Source organism: Pleurodeles waltl, chromosome 3_1, assembly GCF_031143425.1.
Source record: "Pleurodeles waltl isolate 20211129_DDA chromosome 3_1, aPleWal1.hap1.20221129, whole genome shotgun sequence".
Lineage (NCBI taxonomy): Eukaryota > Metazoa > Chordata > Amphibia > Caudata > Salamandridae > Pleurodeles > Pleurodeles waltl.
Window position 1 is genome coordinate 1,894,179,996 of NC_090440.1, and position 19,212 is coordinate 1,894,199,207.

Below are 19,212 nucleotides of genomic sequence, written 5' to 3' on the forward strand. Positions count from 1 at the left end.
GCAGGAAGCGGCGCCAGTGACAGCAGGAGCAGCGTCACCGGGATGCCCAGGCTGTGGTGTGAGCAAAGTGATGCCGGAGTGCGGGTCCCACAAGTTACTGTGCAAGCAGTGACTCGGTGGCGGCATCCAATGGCGTCGGTTAGACCAGGGTTGCGATGTGAAGCAGGATGGTGAGGCTCCGTGTGGCTTCAGCAGATCACAGTGCAGGCCAGCGGCTTCTTTGATGGCGTTGCAGTGGTTTTTATTCTTGAACAGCACAGAACACACAGTTCCCAGTGCTGCAGGCAGATTAAGCTGAAGTCTTTGGTATCCCTGAGACTTCCAACATGAGGCAAACCTTACTCCAAGCCCTTGGAGAACTCTCTCAAGCAGGATACACAGCAAAGTTCACCCTTTGCTCTCTTTTAAGGCAGAAGCAGCAACTGCAGGCCAACCCAGCAAAACACACACAGCGAAGGGGCAGTACTCCTCCTCTAGCTTATCTGCTCTTCTCCTTGGCAGACGTTAGTCTTGATCCAAAAAGATTTTTCAAGTCTAGGGTTTTGGTCCACTACTTATACCCCTTTCTGCCTTTGAAGTAGGCAAACTTCGATGGAAAGTCTCTGTGGTTGACCAGATCCTGCCTTGCCCAGGCCTGGCCCCAGACACCCACCAGGAGGGTCGGAGACTGCATTGTGTGAGGGATGGCACAGCCCTTTCACGTGTAAGTGACCACTCCTCCCTCCACTCTAGCCCAGATGGCCCATCAGGATATGCAGGCCACACCCCAGCTTCCTTTGAGTCATTGTCAAGGGGGAATTCACAACAGCCTAACTGTCAGTCTGACCCAGACGTGGAATAAACAAGCAGGCAGAGGCAAAGCAAGAATATCCCCACTTTCTAAAAGTGGCGTATTCAAACAGACAATTTAAAAACTACCTTTGCAAAAATATGTGTTTTTAAATTGTGAGTTCAGAGACACAAACTCAAAATCTCTATCTGCTCCCACAGGGAAACTGCACTTAAAAGTTATTGAAAGGCAGCCCCCATGTTAACCTATGAGAGAGATAGGCCTGGCAACAGTGAAAACCGAATATGGCAGTATTTTACTGTTCGGGCATGTAAAACACATCACTACATGTCCTACCTTTAACATACACTGCACCCTGCCCATGGGGCTACCTAGGGCCTAACTTAGGGGTGCCTCACATGTACAAAAGGAGAAGGTTTGGGCCTGGTACACTTGCTAGGTCGAATTGGCAGTTTAAAACTGCCTACGCAGACACTGCAGTGGCAGGTCTGAGACATGTTCACAGGACTACTCATGTGGGTGGCACAACCAGTGCTGCAGGCCCACTATTAGCATTTGATTTCCAGGCCCCGGGTACCTCTAGTGCACTTCACTAGGGACTTACAAGTAAATCAGATATGGCAATCATGGATAAACCAATCAACAGTACCATATATATTGGGAGCACTGGCACTTTAGCACTGATCAGCAGTGGTAAAGTGTGCAGAGGCAATAAATCAGCAAAAACAGAGCCCAGTATACCATACAAATTGGAAGTCAGAAGGCAAAAAGACAGTGGAGACATGCCAAAAGCTTCCAGGTCTAATACACCCTTGCCCAGTTGCACAGAAGGACAACAACAAGGTTTGTACACTCGGTCTACCAACAGACCACAACACGGCCGACTGTGATGCTGGTGCAGAGTTTAAACCCAAGATCTTCAAGACAAGGGAGAAACAAAGGTGGGGTGATGATGTAATGACATAGTCACAGAAAACCTTTCCTCACGACCTTGGGCAGCCAAGCAGTGAGGAGACCTCTGAGGAAATGGAGGTAGCACAGGGGAAGGGCACTGACATTGAAGTAGAGAGGGGAATAGCTCTGAAAAATACATCAAAAGAAAGTGAGGGGAAGAAGTCTCCGGTAATAACACAGGGTTGAGTGTGGGGCTGAGCTGGAAAATTTGCACGCAAGCCGATCAACGGTACTCCAAAGGGTATCCTGACACAAAAGGCAATGGTGATCAATGTGATCAGTTTGACCAAGGTTCAGAGTCAGTAGAGGATGGGTGGTAGGACATTGAAGCAAACTCACCTGAAGAAGTGGTGGACACTCACTCCTCCAGACCATCACCCCAACAACATTGTAATGGTTAATGCCCCGATTAATGGGGCAGTGGACATGTACAATGTGCAGCTAGTGGAAGAGCACTGAGTCATGCTTTCTTCTGGAACCTGTCCTACCAGCACAGAGGAAAAAATAATTCCTCACAATGGTACCTCGTGTCCTGGATCAAGGACGAGAGGTCGTTGGGGAACCAGCTGCAGTCAAAGCTGTGACACCCATGGTAGAGAAAAAATACAAACACTGCTCCAAAAATCCAGTGTACATCATAGGCAGTGTGGTGGCAGAATTCATCATCTGATTACCCACCAGACAGGGAAAGCAATAAGATGGAGATGGTGGGTCAAAAAATGAAGAAGTTGATGGCCACCCAATGGCGCATAACCAACTTTAAACCCTTTTCAGCAGGTACCTCCACTAATAATTGGAAGAGATGTAGGAGCTCATGCAGCACTTCCCAGAGCAGTACCAAAACTGGGCTCAGAGGCTCATAAAGGAAGGAAAACAAGCCAATTTCCAAGACGTGCCTAAAATCGGTACTGGATGTGGCAGACACAGACAGCTGTGCAAAGGCACCACCCTAAGGAGGCATGCCATGGCTGAGGATCTCTGGATTAAAGCAAGAGGTCTAAGCTGCAGTCTTAAATATGCCCTTAACAGATGAAAACCTTTTTGGCTCAGCAGTAGACAACTCATTGCAGAAGATGAATGACAGTGAGATTGCAAAGGCTATGTGAGCCCTCCAGTTCAGAGGGTCCTTCTGAGGAGTAGTGGGGCAAAGAAGAATACCAGCAGCTACATGGGGATCATAACTAATCACTTTCCATGCCTGTTTTGTGCCACATCCCAGCTCTGAGTGCCCCATCTCTGTTGCAGTATGTCAGCACACCAAGGCAGCCCCTTTTGAGGAAGAGTTGGAGGGGGAGGCACTGCTCTGCAAGGAACAGGTCATGCAAGTAATAAAGTTAATTGTCATCTGTGGGTTCCTGTACAAATGGAAAACATTCACCTCCTACAAATGGGCCCTAACCTTCTTCCAGCGTGGCTATTTTCTGAGCTGTTAAGATTGCCACCAAACATGGGACCAAAAAGGTCTTGCAACAAAGAGAAAATTCTGTGACTGCAGCAGGAGGTGATGGATCTTCTAGGCAAACTTGTAATAGAAAATAAAACCTGAAAGAACACAAAAACCAAGGATACCAAAAACCAGACAACACACTGGCCCATTCTAGACCTGCATGCCTTAAACACACAAAGATGCAAAAGTTCAAAATGGTCACACTGTAGGTGGTCATCCTGTGATCGCGGAAGAGAGACGACTACTTGTCAACCATAAATCTCAAGGATGCATACCTGTTTTACCGGTGAACAGACATAAGAAATAGCTGATTTTCATTTTGGGAAAATGCACCCCCAGTTCTGGATCTTGCCCTTTGGAATAAAATCTTCTCCAAGGTTATTCGCAAAGTGCCTTGTTCTAGTGTTGCACCCTGGAGAAGACAGATTATACATGTCTACCCTTACCTAGATGACTCACTAGTAAAGGCCAGATCATTCACACAGTGCCAAGAGAACATAAACACAGGCAGACAGACGCTGCATAGATTGGTGTTTTCCTATAAAATGGAGAAATTATGACCAGTGCCAGCAAGAGAAGAGGCGTTTTTAGGGGCAACACAAAACTCTAAGGAGGCAAAGGCCTACTCAGTTATACAGAGAATCCTGGCAATAGCATAGCAAACTCGCCTTTACCAGAAGGGACAGTCTCAGACAGTGGGGAAACTAATGGGCGTCATGCATACTCCTAAAGCCACATTCAAGTTTACACGTGAGACCACTGCAGGAAAGGCTATAAATGTCAATGGTCAAAGAAAACCGGAGTTGGGAGGATCTCATGGTTGTCACGGAGAAAGTACAGATGGAGATTCGGTGGTGGAGCACAGGGAAACATCACTGTAAGCAGACCTTTCAAACAGCAAACTCCCTTAGTTGCCATAAGATCAAATGCATTCCACACAGGAGGGGGAGCCGACACGGGAAAACTAAATTTCAGGTACTTGTGGAACCCAGGAGGGTTAGGCATATAAGTGTACTGGAGGAACAAGGTCACATGTACTGTCCCACCTAGTTCAGGACATATCGAGGTGGGCCTTTAAAAGAAGAAGAATATTATTAGAGGTCCATCTAGAAGTTAAAAACATGGAGGTAGACAGGCAAAGCAGGCAAACCCCTCACCCGGGTGGAAGCTAAGAAGGGGATAGTGAAAGAGATTTTTCATAGATGGGGAAACCACATATAGACCCATTTGTAACACAGGCTAGGGACTGACTGTATGATTACAGGACCATGGGGGTTATTCTAACTTTGGAGGAGGTGTTAATCCGTCCCAAAAGTGACGGAAAAGTGACGGATTTACCACCAGCCGTATTACGAGTCCATTATATCCTATGGAACTCGTAATATGGCTGGTGGTATATCCGTCACTTTACCGTCACTTTTGGGACGGATTAACACTCCTCCAAAGTTAGAATAACCCCCCATGTTTCTTACAAATGTTATTTTTATAGTGGTGCCCTCTAAGGGCTGTTCTGAGCATTACAGTCAAGGTTCTGCAATATTCGCTGCACTTGAAAACTCTCTTCATAATGCTTTGTGCGGCATTCCTTTTACAAAACATTTTTGCCCATAACTCACCACATGACTTGCTCTTTCTGCCTAGATCCTCTTTGGGTCCCCCACACTAGGTTTGAGGGGACCCCCAAAATAAAAATTAAAAAGCTATAATAAATAATGGCAATATTTTCATTTTTTGCTGCAGATAGAGGAAGAAGGTAAATGAAAGTGCTTTAGTTATATGCAGGGCCACTGGAATTATGTAGTAGAGAGGACCAAATTAAGCAGCAGGGTTGACCACTTTATGTGGCAAGAAAAGTTCAGTTATGCATTTACAACACCAATAGCTCTAACTCAACCATATTTGAGACCTATTGCATTGCAACTGCTTGTTTTAACATCTAGCAGAAAATAACATGAAGTTTGTCTTCTGCCTCGCATTTTTTATTTGTGACTTGAATTGTGAGGTAACTTGAGGCAACATCTTGCAATTAAAACCAATCTAACCTACATTTTAGGAGTTCTCTTTTAAACTAAAAAACACTTATTGTTAAAACAGCTCAAAGCACACCTATTTGACCAGGACCATTTTCTATCCCTTTAATGTAGAAATTGTAAACAACCTCTATCTCTTCATCCTTTTCATTACATAAAAATATGGCATGCTTGGGCTGCGATTATCTTTGTGGTTCTGACAAAATGTTGCGACAAATCTTTACATAAAGTAGTCAAACATGTTTTCTGAGCTGCCTAGTGAATCCTGGTACCAATCACAAGTCAGATTTATCTGTAGAAAAAGGACTGAGGATCTGATTCCTTTCATTACCTCATTAAAGGAGAAGGGAGTGGGCACTTGCAGTAGGACAGCCTTTAAGGCAGTATTCAAATTTTGGAAGACTCTGCAAAGTATAATGCTGATTGGGACTAGACTGGGTGGGGGGGGTTGTGTTGCAGACAGTAAGTATGCCCAGCGTCATAAGTGGGTTACCATTTGTTTTCAGGAGAAGTTTAAAAAATAGTTGACATTTTTTTTTGTTATCAATTGAATTTCTCTACATTTGTTTCCAAATGTAAGCCAATGTGTAAGAAAGAACACATTTTCAACATGCCTTTTGAATCACGTGATAGTATGGTGATCACCAAATTCAAGGATGTACAAATGACCACTATTCCTAAACTCAGTAACTAGGACACATTTTAAAATTACTAAAGTTTCCTTCATACCCATTTTTCATTCATTATATTTTACTATATGAATTGATGTGTGGTCAGCAACAATGAAATATTATTCTAAGCTGCTGCTGAGTAATTGGCTCTGAGTGTTTCACTGTTTTAGACAACCAGCAGCCCCTATATATTCCTGCAATCAAAAGGGTTTGATGAATGTAAAGGTGTATTACTTTTGTAAAATGGCCATTGAGGCAAAAGATTACAGATAAAAACATGGCCACCTATTTAAATTTGTTTCTACTTATTTTCAGTATTTTTTCAATGAGTAGTTTATTTGGGAAAACCATAAGCAAGCTACACAAATTACCCTTTCCAAATTCAGAATTTTGTCAATTTTTCAGAACTCTTCGGTTTTCTGGGTTCACCCATGGGTTTCACACCTGTTCCCACCGCACACTGAAGGCAGAAGGAGACAAATAGGATAACTTGACTACCACTTGGAAAAATGCAAAAACTGTGGTTAACAAAATGATTGTCTTTTTAAAAAATCTCTTGGTGGTTGAATTTGGGAAGATGGTAATCTTAGCAGATGTTTTATTTATGCATTTTTTATTTTTTTTTAAAGAAAAACGAATTTTCGCACTGCACTTCCATTTTTCCTGGAAAAAGAGGTAGCTAATATTTTGCTTATTTTTTGATTCCCTCCAAAATAGTCCACAAACCCCGGCTAAGTTTGAAATCCTCAAAATGTTTGAGAAACATGAATAAATTTAACATGGAACATTTTGTGGGGAAAAAAGTATGATTGCTTAAGCGCATGTGCTCCAAGCATAAAAATAAGGGCTCCGCACTGTGGCTGGAAACTCAGCAGCTAAGGGGTTAAAAGTGGCATATTTTTATCGTTTTTTTGATAACTGCTGCTCACCACCCACATAAAAGCTATCTGTTTATATCTTTTGAGATAGATTATCCTCAGAGAACCTCAGTGGAAGTAATTTAGGTCTGTAATGTGTATGTGTTGCATGACGAATTGTTACACATCGTTATGCCCTAAAATGTAGTGCTTACTTTCAGACCGAATATGTTTTGTAGTTCAAGTGAATGGCAGAATTTCTGCCGTAAAATACTTTTTATTACGACTAAAATAATTGTTTTAGAGACATGTTGAATAATAAGGTATTTGCAGTGGGGGATTAACCATGTATGCAAAATGTCCCTGTTCTAAAATTCTTGAGTGAAAGTTTCAGCGCGTGCATTTAATATGAGTAATAATAATAAGGAACGTTTATTTATCACACAACATAAATTCAATAATGTGCTGTTTTTTTCAGGAACTCCCATTGTACCAGTATGCCTAAGGCTTCTCGTATGTTCAAGCAATTAACACGTTTAATCAACAAATGTGACTTTTGGTGCCTATAAAGTCATGAGCTCAGTACCTTGATGGTTGAGATAAACAAACGCAAACCGAGTCTGCAGAGTACTGAGACAAGGAAAAAGCAGAACTAGGATAGCAAGGGAAATAATATTACAGTGGAGTTACACATTTGAGCTTATAAGAGAAGGTCGAATAGGGGGATGAAGTTTTAGTCAGGTTCTAAAGGATGAGAGGACTTAAGCAAGATATCAAGAATTATGTTCTTCTATAGAGTCGCCTAATGACAAGGCGGGCGGCCAGATTCCCAGTCACCTACCTACGGTATGTTAGACATTTTGGTGGAGCCAAGTGAACGACATGACAATAATCTACTAAGAAGATCCTGAGTAGTTGATAGCTATGATAATATCCAATGTGCAATGTTTCGAAGCACACTCTCGTCGGGTAAAGGAATATTTACAAAGGTAATAGTTGTGCCTCATTTTCGTCATGCCCCTGAGAGCGACCACCCTGCAAGCTCTATCTGATTGTCTCTGCTACCGCCACCCTTTCTCATGGCCTTTGCTTCTTAATCAGTCAAGAGAAATAGGGTCTGATTATGTGTATCACAAGTCCACAACCCCGTTCCTTTATTTTCTTTTATTTTTATTTTTTTACATATAATGGGCTAACGAAATATGTCTCTCAGAGGACATGAGGAAATAGCTTTACTTTTGTTTTATCTTTATCTGCACCTCACATTTGCAAATGATGGTTGAAGTGTGCCCCATGTTTTATAAAGAAGAATGTTGACCGATTTTACCATGCAGCAGGTTTTCCTTCTTGTGTGAATGAAGGATAGTTGCCAATAAATTTTCGTCTTTTTCTTGGGTTAACCATTAGACTCCATCTGTCGAATCACAGTGATCTGGGTATACCTTACATGAAACCTCCCCTTGAGCGTGCACCACATTTAAACACTCTTTTTACATGTAGTGAGTTGTGATTCAATCTTTTGGGTTGAGTTGGGGCAGTGTGTGTATTGGATTTTAAAGTATCTTCCATTTTTCTTGGAATCGCTACAGTTAGTGATCCGCGTGCACATGTCTGATGACAGCTCCAAGACTATGATGGTGGATGAGCGGCAGACAGTACGGCAGGTCCTGGACAACCTGATGGACAAGTCCCACTGCGGCTTCAGCTTGGACTGGTCCCTGGTGGAGACCATCAACGAACTTCAAATGGGTAAGCATGCCCGTTGAGTTTCACCTTTTATTGCCTGCCGTGGCTGCAGATATGTACCCTGTAAAGTAGGTTTTAATATCTGTTTTTCAGGAAACACGGTCCTGAACAGTGACTAGGGTGTTAAGCTAGTGGTATGAACTCACACGGTGGGTATGTAGCACCTCATCACAGAAAGTGATTGTGCTCACTGGAAGGATGGACTGCTTTAACCAGTATTCTGTCCTTCTATACTCTGCTTTCAATCCCTCTTTTGAATATACCAGAACAAGCTCATTGTTAATGACCATCTATGTCACTCACGATCAGTTTCCAGCCTTGCCCCTCCCTCAGTAAGGTAATTATTGTATCAGACTCGCATCCTCTGCTCAAATTAAATCATACCATCCTATACTTATACTGTACTCGTATTCTCCTATTCTAATCTACCATTAATCCTTTTGGGTTCCGGGGTAGCATGCTACTCGCCGAAAAGCACTTTAACGCCTCTTCAGGGTTAGTAAGTGCTATATAAATACAATTACAGTACTTTGTGATATCCCCTTAGTTGTGGGAATTGAATGTCGTGCTGCTGCGTAAACAAAGCAGCAGTGTACCCTGAGCCATTCTTTTCTTTTTGTACATATACATCCTGAATAGCAGTCTTATTCCTTTCATCCCCCCCTTCACCTGCACAGTGCACCCAGTTTACGCACACATTCAGCCCAGAGGTGATGGGAATGAGACCTGGTCATCTCCCTGAAGTCACATAACCCAATCCAGTGGCTCTCTGGCTGTAGATGGTGATAGAGCTAGGCTCAATCCACATTTTTCAGTAAATGTTTTGAAGATCAAATGTGGATGATGGGCTCTGTCGTCCATATCTCTGTGGAAAGACGATGATATGGTGCTTCTAACAACTCCTGAATATTTGCTAATTCTAAACCTCTGACCAGTGCCACTGGCACGAGAATCATCTATAATGCAAACCAGCCTGGGAGTCACGTATCTAGAATAAAAACATTATAGCAACAGCTAAAAGCATCACTTAAACAAGGCGGAGGAGGCTATATAAAAGGGTTCAAAAGCCACATAGTCTGCTGCATCTTTCCCTGTGTGAAACAATTGAGATGTGCTGTGCTATATATTCTACGGTTGGTTCTTGCTATAGTTCATCAGCTTGAGTGCCAGTCATAGTGATGTGTTAAGCCTGCAGGCCATACCTGCCACAGGTCTAAACTCAACCATTCATCTACCCGAGGTAAGTAAATCGCATTATTTTTAAGTGGCGTTTAGACAGTCCAGCAAGTGATTATGGTAGAAACCATGAACCTATATATTTGCTTCTATCTTCTATTCCTGGTAGCACACAGACCACGATTATGTGTCCTGAGAATAAAAATAAAAAGTTTGGTCAGGGGGTAGTCACCAGAATTATTTTCCTTCTAAAGTAAGTGTGGAGAGGGGCAATAAATGTTGTGGGGAATATATTTCTGGAATCACAGGTTCCCCTTGTGCATCTGCACCCTCTCAGTATGTCAGAAGCTTCAGGAAGACAGAGGATCTCAATGGTTTGAAGCTTTTATGTAGTTGACACAGCCTGAAGAGGCAAAGTGATGGGGGATGGGCCATGGCTTGATTCACATCAGAGTGGATGTTTTACAAAAGCGGACCAGGAAGGCATCCATTCTGAAGTAGTTGGTCCAGTGTACTTTCTCCTCTAAATACTAGGAAGGTGCAACACGTGTAAGTCAATGCAAGGTCAACTCCCAAGCACCTCGCCTGCTTGATGGCCTTTTGACGATCTATCTGGTTAATCTACACAGTGGGTTGGCTGGTCTGTTTTGTTGGGCAGCTCAGTGGTTTTTCAGAGTGGCAGAGCTGGAAACTGAACTGCACACCACTACTGATCCATGTTCTTGAAAACCTGGCCAAATCATCTCTGATCATCCTGTAAAAACAAAATAAATATTGGCTGTAAACATCAGAAGCGTACAATCCATTGGTCAAACTTCCAATTAAACAAGTGCATTTTTCAAAGTGTGGCTCGTGTGAGGCTATCTGCTGCCCATCAGGTGGCGAGTTATCACAGTTGCAGACAGGAATCACTTTAGTAGCGATTGCAGTCATTGGTTACAGCATTTTACTAAACACCATGCACTCCAGTGTGGTAGCATTTGCTTTCTTTAGGGGACTGCTTGAATTAGAAGTAGAAGTTCTAGGGTACCGTGAAAAGGCTGTACCCTAAAACTCTGATATCCGCCACGCAGTCCCCCTTATAGACTGCCAAAGGAAATTATTCAAGAAAGTGGGTACCTTTAGTTCCCCACTGGGTAGCACCCTAACTATCCATTGGTGAAAACTAGAATTGGCACCCTGGATGTCTTGTGGGCTCAGAGACAATATGAAAAACACATACAGTGAAACTTTTGAGACAAACTGTAAAAACACCCAAGGTTGGCCTATTGGTACTGGCAGCACCTGTCCCCTTGTCCTTGAAAGTGAAGAGTTGTCAGTGGAAATGATGGGAAGAATGTTAGTATAACTACCTAAAGTTAGGAATCTTTGGAAGAAAGAAATGGTCAATAGCTTTTAGTAATATTAGTATAGGGAGTATAAAGCATCTAGAAATTGGCCATGGAGCTTCTTAGCATTCTTTGTGGGAGTATATCAGCAGACTGCTGATTAGAGAGGCGCATTTAGGAGATGAGGGACAATGATGTGCATGTTTAGGGTACCAGTTTGGTACCAAAATAGAGAAATGTGATTGGGTGAAGGCTGGAGGAGATTATTAGAGGGTAAAGGATTAGGAAGGACTTTGTGTTCGATGCAACTGTTTAAAACCATGGGAAACTTGATTAGAGTCAAGTGAAAAGTGCTGACAGGGTTCCTGGTGGTGTGGTTGGAGTCTAGCAAAAGAAGTCCACGACAACTCTTTGGACTCATAATGGGAAAACACAAGCTTATGTGTTGTGCATGTTTTATGATTAGAAGTTTACGACTTATGGTAAGGCCCCTACACCATGATGGTATGATAGAGCGAAGGGTAGCAAAACATGATCAGTGGAGTCAACACAATAGAGTTTGTGGCATGCCTGGTAATGAAGTAGTAGTATTGTTTGCTAATAAATACTGCAGCACTAAATGTCCACTTAGATTTGAGTGCCTGTATTTACAACATGAATAGGTCTACTCCTAGGTTCTTTGTTGAGGCTGTGCTAGCAGACCTGGTTTGTGAGCCAGGGATGGGCAGTTGGTGGATTGTACTCTGCCTTGATGGGGAATGGCAGGGGACTGGAAAGCATGTGAAAATACAATGTTGTATTGTTTGATAAGCTCAAAGGAAGAGCAGGTGTTGTGATTAAAAAGGGGCGTGCCCGAATGGCTGATGGAATATGTCAATGGATTGGCTATTGCAGGTGAGTATGTAGTGAGGATTTTGGCACCTAAGATGCATGTCAGCATTCTCAGGGCTGTTAAGATTCTGCATATCATTTTTTAAATTGCTCATTCAGTCCTGTTATTTTTTGTGGTGTGGTGCTAGGAAAAAAAAAGCCTTTGGCAAATGCAGAAGGGTTAGCTTTAATGGCCAAAGTATGTAAACGTGCAATTCGCAGATCTTACGTGAATGCACAAATGCTGTTTATCACAATAAAGCCTGTTTCATTGGCTTTGCCAATGCTGAGGGGAAAAAGTGGCAAAAAGATTACGTTTAGTACGGAATGCATATTAGAGATAGAGAACAGCATGTGACAGACTTGGGTAATGGCTCATTGTACTTTTCAGATGTGAAATAGCCTCTTGTGCATTCTAGTGGAAGCACTTTCTGGAAGGCGGAATGGAATACCAAATAGCCAAAAGCATGAGGTGACAGAGTAGCACTTCTGTGGCTGAATTCAAGGCCCACTCTCTGTCCTTTAATGGACTGGTGACAGTATGTCTTGCAGACAGCTTACGAACATGGAGCAATTTGAGCTTTTGGTATTCAGTGCATTATTCACTTCATAAGCAGGAGTTTAATAAAATCAGTCCAAAACAACACCTTAGCTAAACTAAACTAATATGAAAATGACTGCTGCCTCTCTGTGACAGCTCTGCTTCTCCTCGGTTCATTATGCTTCTGAGTTTTTTTTAAGTGCAGTATGCATGTTTATATCTACTGCAGTTCACTTTCCTGCATTATTAGTGGGCTTGGTCGGCAGGTCATTCAGTTCCTTGTGTCGTGAGCCAGGGATGTCAGTCCGCTCCATCGAAAGATGCTGGTCAGTAGTCTGGAATAGGAGGGCCCAAGCTGTTGTTGGAGTGAAGTGGTTAATGTCAGTGTAAGGCTAGCACCTTAGAAAGCCATTCAGTTTACACCAAAGTGCTCTAGTTAACCCGCTTAGTGTTCTTCCTCTGTGGTTCTTTCTTTGACCGTCTACTTCCCGTTCACGTATGTGTGGACTGAATGGATATTCCTAGTGGGGCCTAATGTTCGGAGAGCTTTTGTCAGGTAGATTTGGCCTGTCTTAAGTACTGCGCTGAGTCTAGATTTGTATTCTTTGTTGTACTGGAAGTAAATGGACGATTTTCAATACTATTGTGGCAGATTTGATGGGTGTGCCATTGCACAAGATTTTTCAAAATTCTGTCGGACCATGTCTTAGAGCTCGTAGATTATTTGATGGTTGAAATACAGTTGAAGGAATAGGTTCCCGAGTGAGTAATTTGTTATTTCACACTCTTGACTGAGACATTGGCGGGGGATGAAGTCATTTCCGCATTGCAGAGAATCCCCAGGTTTGTAGCCTTTGCACTCGTTAGGGGGTAACAGGGGCTTTAACAAGCTCTTAGCCCTCACCCAACGCCTTCTGGTCACTCAAAGGCTCTCACATGCGCTTGATAAGTATTTTAAGCGTGAACCACGTTCTGTTGGCAAGGAATGATGTTTTCTCACGTAATAACAATGAGTTGAGTGATAAACAGGACATCCTTAAGATGCAGTTTGAAAATGTGGCTGGCCTAACGGACGGTGTACATATGTATATTTTCGGAAGTGCAGCCACTAGTGGCGTTAATTGTTTATCCTGAAAAGATCTTGGCCTGCAAACTGTTTTCCCTGCGGCCCATGGTTGAGCACAGTGAAAGAGCCTTGTTTCTTTACCTGCAGTGCAAAAGATGCATATGACCTGCCTGCGCCTAATTCATAGAGTAAGTAGAAAAGGTTGAAATAAAAAATGTCTCACTGGTGTAAATTAATTTGGGGAAGTATCTAATAATTGTGTGCAGCGCAAGCGATATTTTTTTCTTCTTCACTATCATTATTATTATTGAAAACTCGCTCCATAAAGTAAACTTATTCGACTTTCATAAATTATTTTAAACATACTAAATACGCTAGAGGTGCTCAACGATATGATTTCTTTGGAAATATTTTTTTTTTCTGGTGGACCTGAAATGAATAAATTCTTAACAGGGTGAAAGGCATCTGATTGTTAAGCAAATTTGGGAGATAATTGGTCTTTGGTAAAACCTCATGGAAGTGACAATACTATACATTTTTATACTGTTTGGAGCTTGGATCTGGAATTGTTGAAAAGGCTGTATCTACTCGCTGCTTCTGTTTTACTCTCCATTTTCATGTGAAAGCCTTTGGTGTGAGTACTACTGGTTGTGTGATGGATAGATTTTCATGCACAAATGGATCTTCTCTACTCATTAATATGACCGATTTTTCAGGAACCAGTCTTGATAGGTGACAAGGAAAATTAGTGATGCTGATGGCTGGTTTCTACTTTCACCCTGGACTAATTTGTCTGGTCTGTTCTTGGTAGAACAGCAAATCAGTATTCATTAATCTTGTCATTTTTAATTTTCTTACTTGGTGAACTCAAAACACTAAAGTGTGGGTAAAAGAGTTATTGCCCATGAAAATCTGCTCATCAGCTATATAAAGGCTCTATCCCTCCTCACAACTCCCAGTAACTCTTTATCCGAACACAGGATCACATAGTTTTGTGCTGAATTCAGTTCCCCATCTCTGCTTAAGATAGTGAGGCACGGAGGCGCGTAACTGAAATAAATACAGCCAACTTCAAATAACACATCATTATTTTGGATAGCACGAAAAAGCTCGCTTTTCACCACTGCAGGCTCCACTTCAACACGTAGCAGCGCCTAAGGTCCAGCTGCGGTGAATTTGGGCCCATTCCTAAAGATCCTCTTGGCCAGACCCAAAGTAAATGTCCTACCGCAGCTTCCGCTTGATATGCGCGTGCCCGGTCCAGCAAGGGGCCAATAACCAGCAGCACAGGTGTGTGTCCAGGGCCCTTCCGCATCCCACTGCTTTTGCCAGATGTCATCCTGTTACTGTCACGGTCAATAAAAGGCTTAATTATAGGAGGCAGCGAGGTGTCGACCCGTCACCTCGCTGTTCATTAGCCCTTGATGGCAGCACGGATTTTCATTAGTGTAAGCCGCGCCTTATTCCTTCAGCCGGAGTAAAGTGTGATTAATACGGGCTGGAAGCGGAGTCTGGCCCGGGCGCGGCGCGCAGGGCAGAGGAGGGGTCACTCCCGCGGACTCTGCGGTGATGGTTCACTGACTCGTCGGTGTGCGTCGGGAGTGAGGGGAAAAGCGAAGATTAACCCGCTGCGCTGCAGTTAAACTCGTGCTCGATACATGAAAATACATGTGTGCGCTGGAACGCTGCATTCGGTACTCAGAATAAAACGAGAACGCCTCCTTTCTACCCTAAAATGTACTTGATTACCCTTCAAGTATAAAAAAAATAATATCTGAAAATGAGTATTTTAAAATGATACGTTTATCCAAATGTGGAACATGTTCGCATTGCACATGGTCCGTTTGTGAACGCAGACATCAGTGTCTACCATGAATTGTTGGAAAAAAAACTTTGGCTCGTAGCTTTAGGTGTGGCTTTAGGTGGACTGGCTCAGTTAAAGGATCTACTGGTCACTATTCCTCCACTTGAGGCTGCAGTCTCCACCATTAAAGTGCGTGTAACAGGATCCACGAGCTCATGTTGTGCGGCAGCAGCACACTCCTGGCAGTGTGAAGCGTTGTGCTCCTGTGCACCTTAATGAGAATGTACCTCTTAACTCTGTCAGGTGTTAGATTTAAACCCAGACACACTTGCTCCGCATGTCACCCTACTGAGGCTGGTAAAATGAATACAGTTGAGTGGAGTAACAAGGATACCAATTTTCCAAGTTTGTCAGTTTTGAAGCCACAAGTCATTTTGCTGTATGTGCAGTGTGAAGTGCTGTGTGTTGTGGAGTTCATTCAGAACAAGCCAAGCTGGGTGCCAGTCTCCGCGGTGCATGGCAGTGTGGGTATGGGGAATCTCGTGAGATCATCCTGTGTGAAAGGTGGTGGTTGGGTGAAGCAAGGGATCGGCTCTGTGGGTCAGTGGAGCTGTGAGTTTCCCGATCCGCGGTAAATGCACCGCTGCTTAAAAAGCTCCTTTCTATGAGAAGGTTTGAGGGAAATTGTGGGCATTTCGTGGCATGCTTTGATGTATGGGAGGTTGTAGGGTGTGATATTGTGCAAATAGTGATTTCGTACATTATCTTGACCGTGGTGACGTTGATGGAGGTTATGGGCTCTAAAATCAATACAATTCAGTTTACAATTTTGTTTTTTAAACTCCTTTCTAATGTCGTGTTTGTTAAGGATGTTTGAGCTGATCTTATTCCTTTGATCTCTTTACAAGATGGATTGCAGGAAGGGACCGCTTGGCCTCACATCCTTTTCAAGCATCTAACAGGAGTACTGTTGATTACAGTAGTATTAATATCAATCCTTAAGTGCCAATTTACAAATCCGCTTGTCTGCGTGCTAAATAACTTACTTTTATGGTGAAGTGTGGAAAAGCAGTAGTTGAGAGAAAGGGATTACCAGGGGAGGGAAAGACTATTTCAACATTTTCATATATTTGTTTTATATTCCACTCATAGTTACTAATTATGGAGCACTCTACACTATCAGGGAAAAGGTGCAGTGAGGAGAACTAGTTTAGGTCTGCGGGGCGTAAAGAAATAAAGTTCAGGGTGACAGCGAAAGACTTGCTGCCAAACAAAGAAAACATGAAAACAGTGAAGGAGAAACATATTATGTTCTTTGCTGCAGGGACATGAGAGGTTTTTTGGAATGAGGGGTGAGTCTTCCCCCTCCTCTCCCTACCTACCAGTAAATGAAAAGCAGTGGGTCCGTGCCACAGGTATGTCAGGGGTAAGGAAGACATAGTTGTTTACAGTTTTAGGAGCTCTGATCTCCCATCCAGTAGATCCCACTCGGTGAAGTCAGGACTCCCTGTATGACTTGTCAGTATAACAACCTATCCCATAAAACAGAATTTATGGCTGGAGTTGTTGTTTGCGGATAATCAACCAGAACTAAAGGGCGAATTACTTAGATCAGCATTGGCAACCAATGCGCTCATTGGGGTCAAGGGGTCTGGCTAATAAGCTGTTTTAATTTATTTTTTTATTTTTTATAAAAGAGTGTCCCTAAAGTTCCGTGTACTGCTCCCCAAGACTATCAAATTCTTCCCTTTATTTTATTTCGGAGTAGCACCCAGAAATCATTCTAGAAGTCAGCAGGCAAACAATATATGTTAATAACCTGCTGGTGCATCCACTCACACGGTCAGACACAAGACACGGCAAATGGCAGTTGTGAAAAAAAAACTTTACCTACACCCTTCTCCCCGTGACCTCTGTAAATCAGGTTTATCCTCGCAGTTAGTATAAGATACCCAAAACCAATTCCATGAAAGCAAATCCCCCATGAAACCACATATGCTAGTGTGCTTACAACTCCTCAATTCATTTCCACAATCACCATTTCCTTCGTTCCAACTTGTGCGCACACTACTAAAAACCTCAACAGCATGCCCTCTTCAGCCTGTCCGTAGGCATCCACCAAAAACACCTTCCATCAATTCACACCAAAAGTTTGCCTCCCTATCACCTCAACCCTAAAGTCCCAAATCTCCTTTAAACTACCTTTCACCGACTCGCCTCATAACAATACCAAGAGTTGACTACCTGACCACAGATCCCCAAATCAGTACTTCACACCCATGCTAGAAAACACAACTCTCCCAATATAATATCTACATTCCTCACATAATTTGGATCACCTATCGACACTCACACTTTCCAAGCAGTACTTTTCCGCCTTCATACAACCCACAGCCACCACTCATTGCATGAATGAGAGCAACCACGCACTGAGCCAAACATAAGGCTCAAATAAACAAATTGTACAGGCAGTTCTGAAGAGAACCCCGTGAAATAGCCCAGTGCTGTGTGAACCAAGTGTAAATTCACTGCAGCACCTTAGACCCATAGCTCTTCTTTCGACAGGAACATTAGCTCACTTTGAGCAGTGTTTTTGGTGTTGACAAGATTGCTGGGAAGTGACATTTTTGTACTTTATCAGTGTCCTGGCCTCAAACCTACCACTTGTTTACAAGGCAGCTGAAGAACTAGGACAAAGGGTAGAGATATTGATCTCAGTATACTTAACATAGTGCACTGTTCAGTCTGCCACTTCTGCTGTATTCAGTGGCTGCTGGCCAAGACGCAGCAGTTCTGAGGGTAGCCGATAATAGTAATCATGCCCCATAAGGGTAAACATTTTCCAAAAGGGCCCTTGTTATTTGAATTGTAGCATCTTACTGAGTCAGCACTGCAAAGTTGTCTGGGGTCATATTTCGGCAACAAAAGGTGTTCTGGGTTTTTTCCATTTTCAATTATTTCATCTCCCCTTCACGTTTTCCATATGTAAATATGTATGTTGTTTTAAAGTGATATATATCTGACTGGAAAACAAGCTTCTGGTGAAGTTACTGCCATACTATGTGTGTAATATGATCATACGATATCTGATTCCCAACCAACTTCCTTCACCTGGACTAGAGTTTGACTTTTTGACCTAGTGAACTTATTAAAATCAACTGTTCAAAGGGATTAACTTGGTCTTCCATGAGGAGTGCAGTAGGACCTGAATCCCTCGGACACTTATAATACATGATAGTACTGGCTGCAGATACTGTCCAGTAAGCAGTGACAGGCCTAGACCCCAAAGGCTTTACAAGTCTTTAATTAAGACTTTTGAGCATCTGTATTGGGGATTTGGAATCTCTGGCATCATGGAACTTTACCATGGTTTACTAGCCCTTCAGTCCCAATCATCAGAAGAAACAGGGAAAACATAGTCCACAGTTCGTGGCATGGTTATTAATATTTTTTCTTGACAAAAAGTGCTGTGGTGGGGTATGAGGTTCTAACCATGATAGTCCCGGCCACTTGGAGAGTGCGCACACCACAAAAGGGCCTTGCAAATGCAAATGAAGTGTCTAGAAAAACGTCCGTGCCTGTCCTGAAAGCTGGTTCCCCGTTTCTAGGGAACATTTGCCTCTTGATCAGATAAAAATACCAGCTTAGGGTGGTTTTCAATGGTTTTTGTAGCTGCTGAATATACAACTGATGAACTTTATTGCCTACTTTGTGTGGTATGCACGTATTTCATGGGAGTTCTGTGAAAAATTAATCTTTTTGCTGCTGTGGCCAAAAGTGTCAATAAAATAAAGTGTTGAAATGATTGCTTCTTGGCATACAGCTAATGTTGGTCAGTAGGAGATTCAAAGAAATGGTTAGTCTTTTGACTCTCTACAGATTATAGTGGAGAAGTGTGGCTCAATGGTTAGAGCGGCAGACCCTGAAGCAGA

At 42.8% G+C, this 19,212-nt stretch overlaps 1 protein-coding gene across 7 annotated transcripts in view; it reads left to right on the top strand.

Moving 5' to 3' along the window:
* The window catches only part of RAPH1 (Ras association (RalGDS/AF-6) and pleckstrin homology domains 1), a 299,377-nt gene that overhangs the window by 237,710 nt on the left and 42,455 nt on the right, over positions 1-19,212 (top strand). For all 7 annotated transcript variants that reach the window (XM_069225991.1, XM_069225995.1, XM_069225996.1 and 4 more), the window contains one exon: positions 8,339-8,498. In XM_069225991.1, the coding sequence (XP_069082092.1) occupies positions 8,339-8,498 (160 nt within the window). The remainder of the gene's footprint in view (positions 1-8,338; positions 8,499-19,212) is intronic.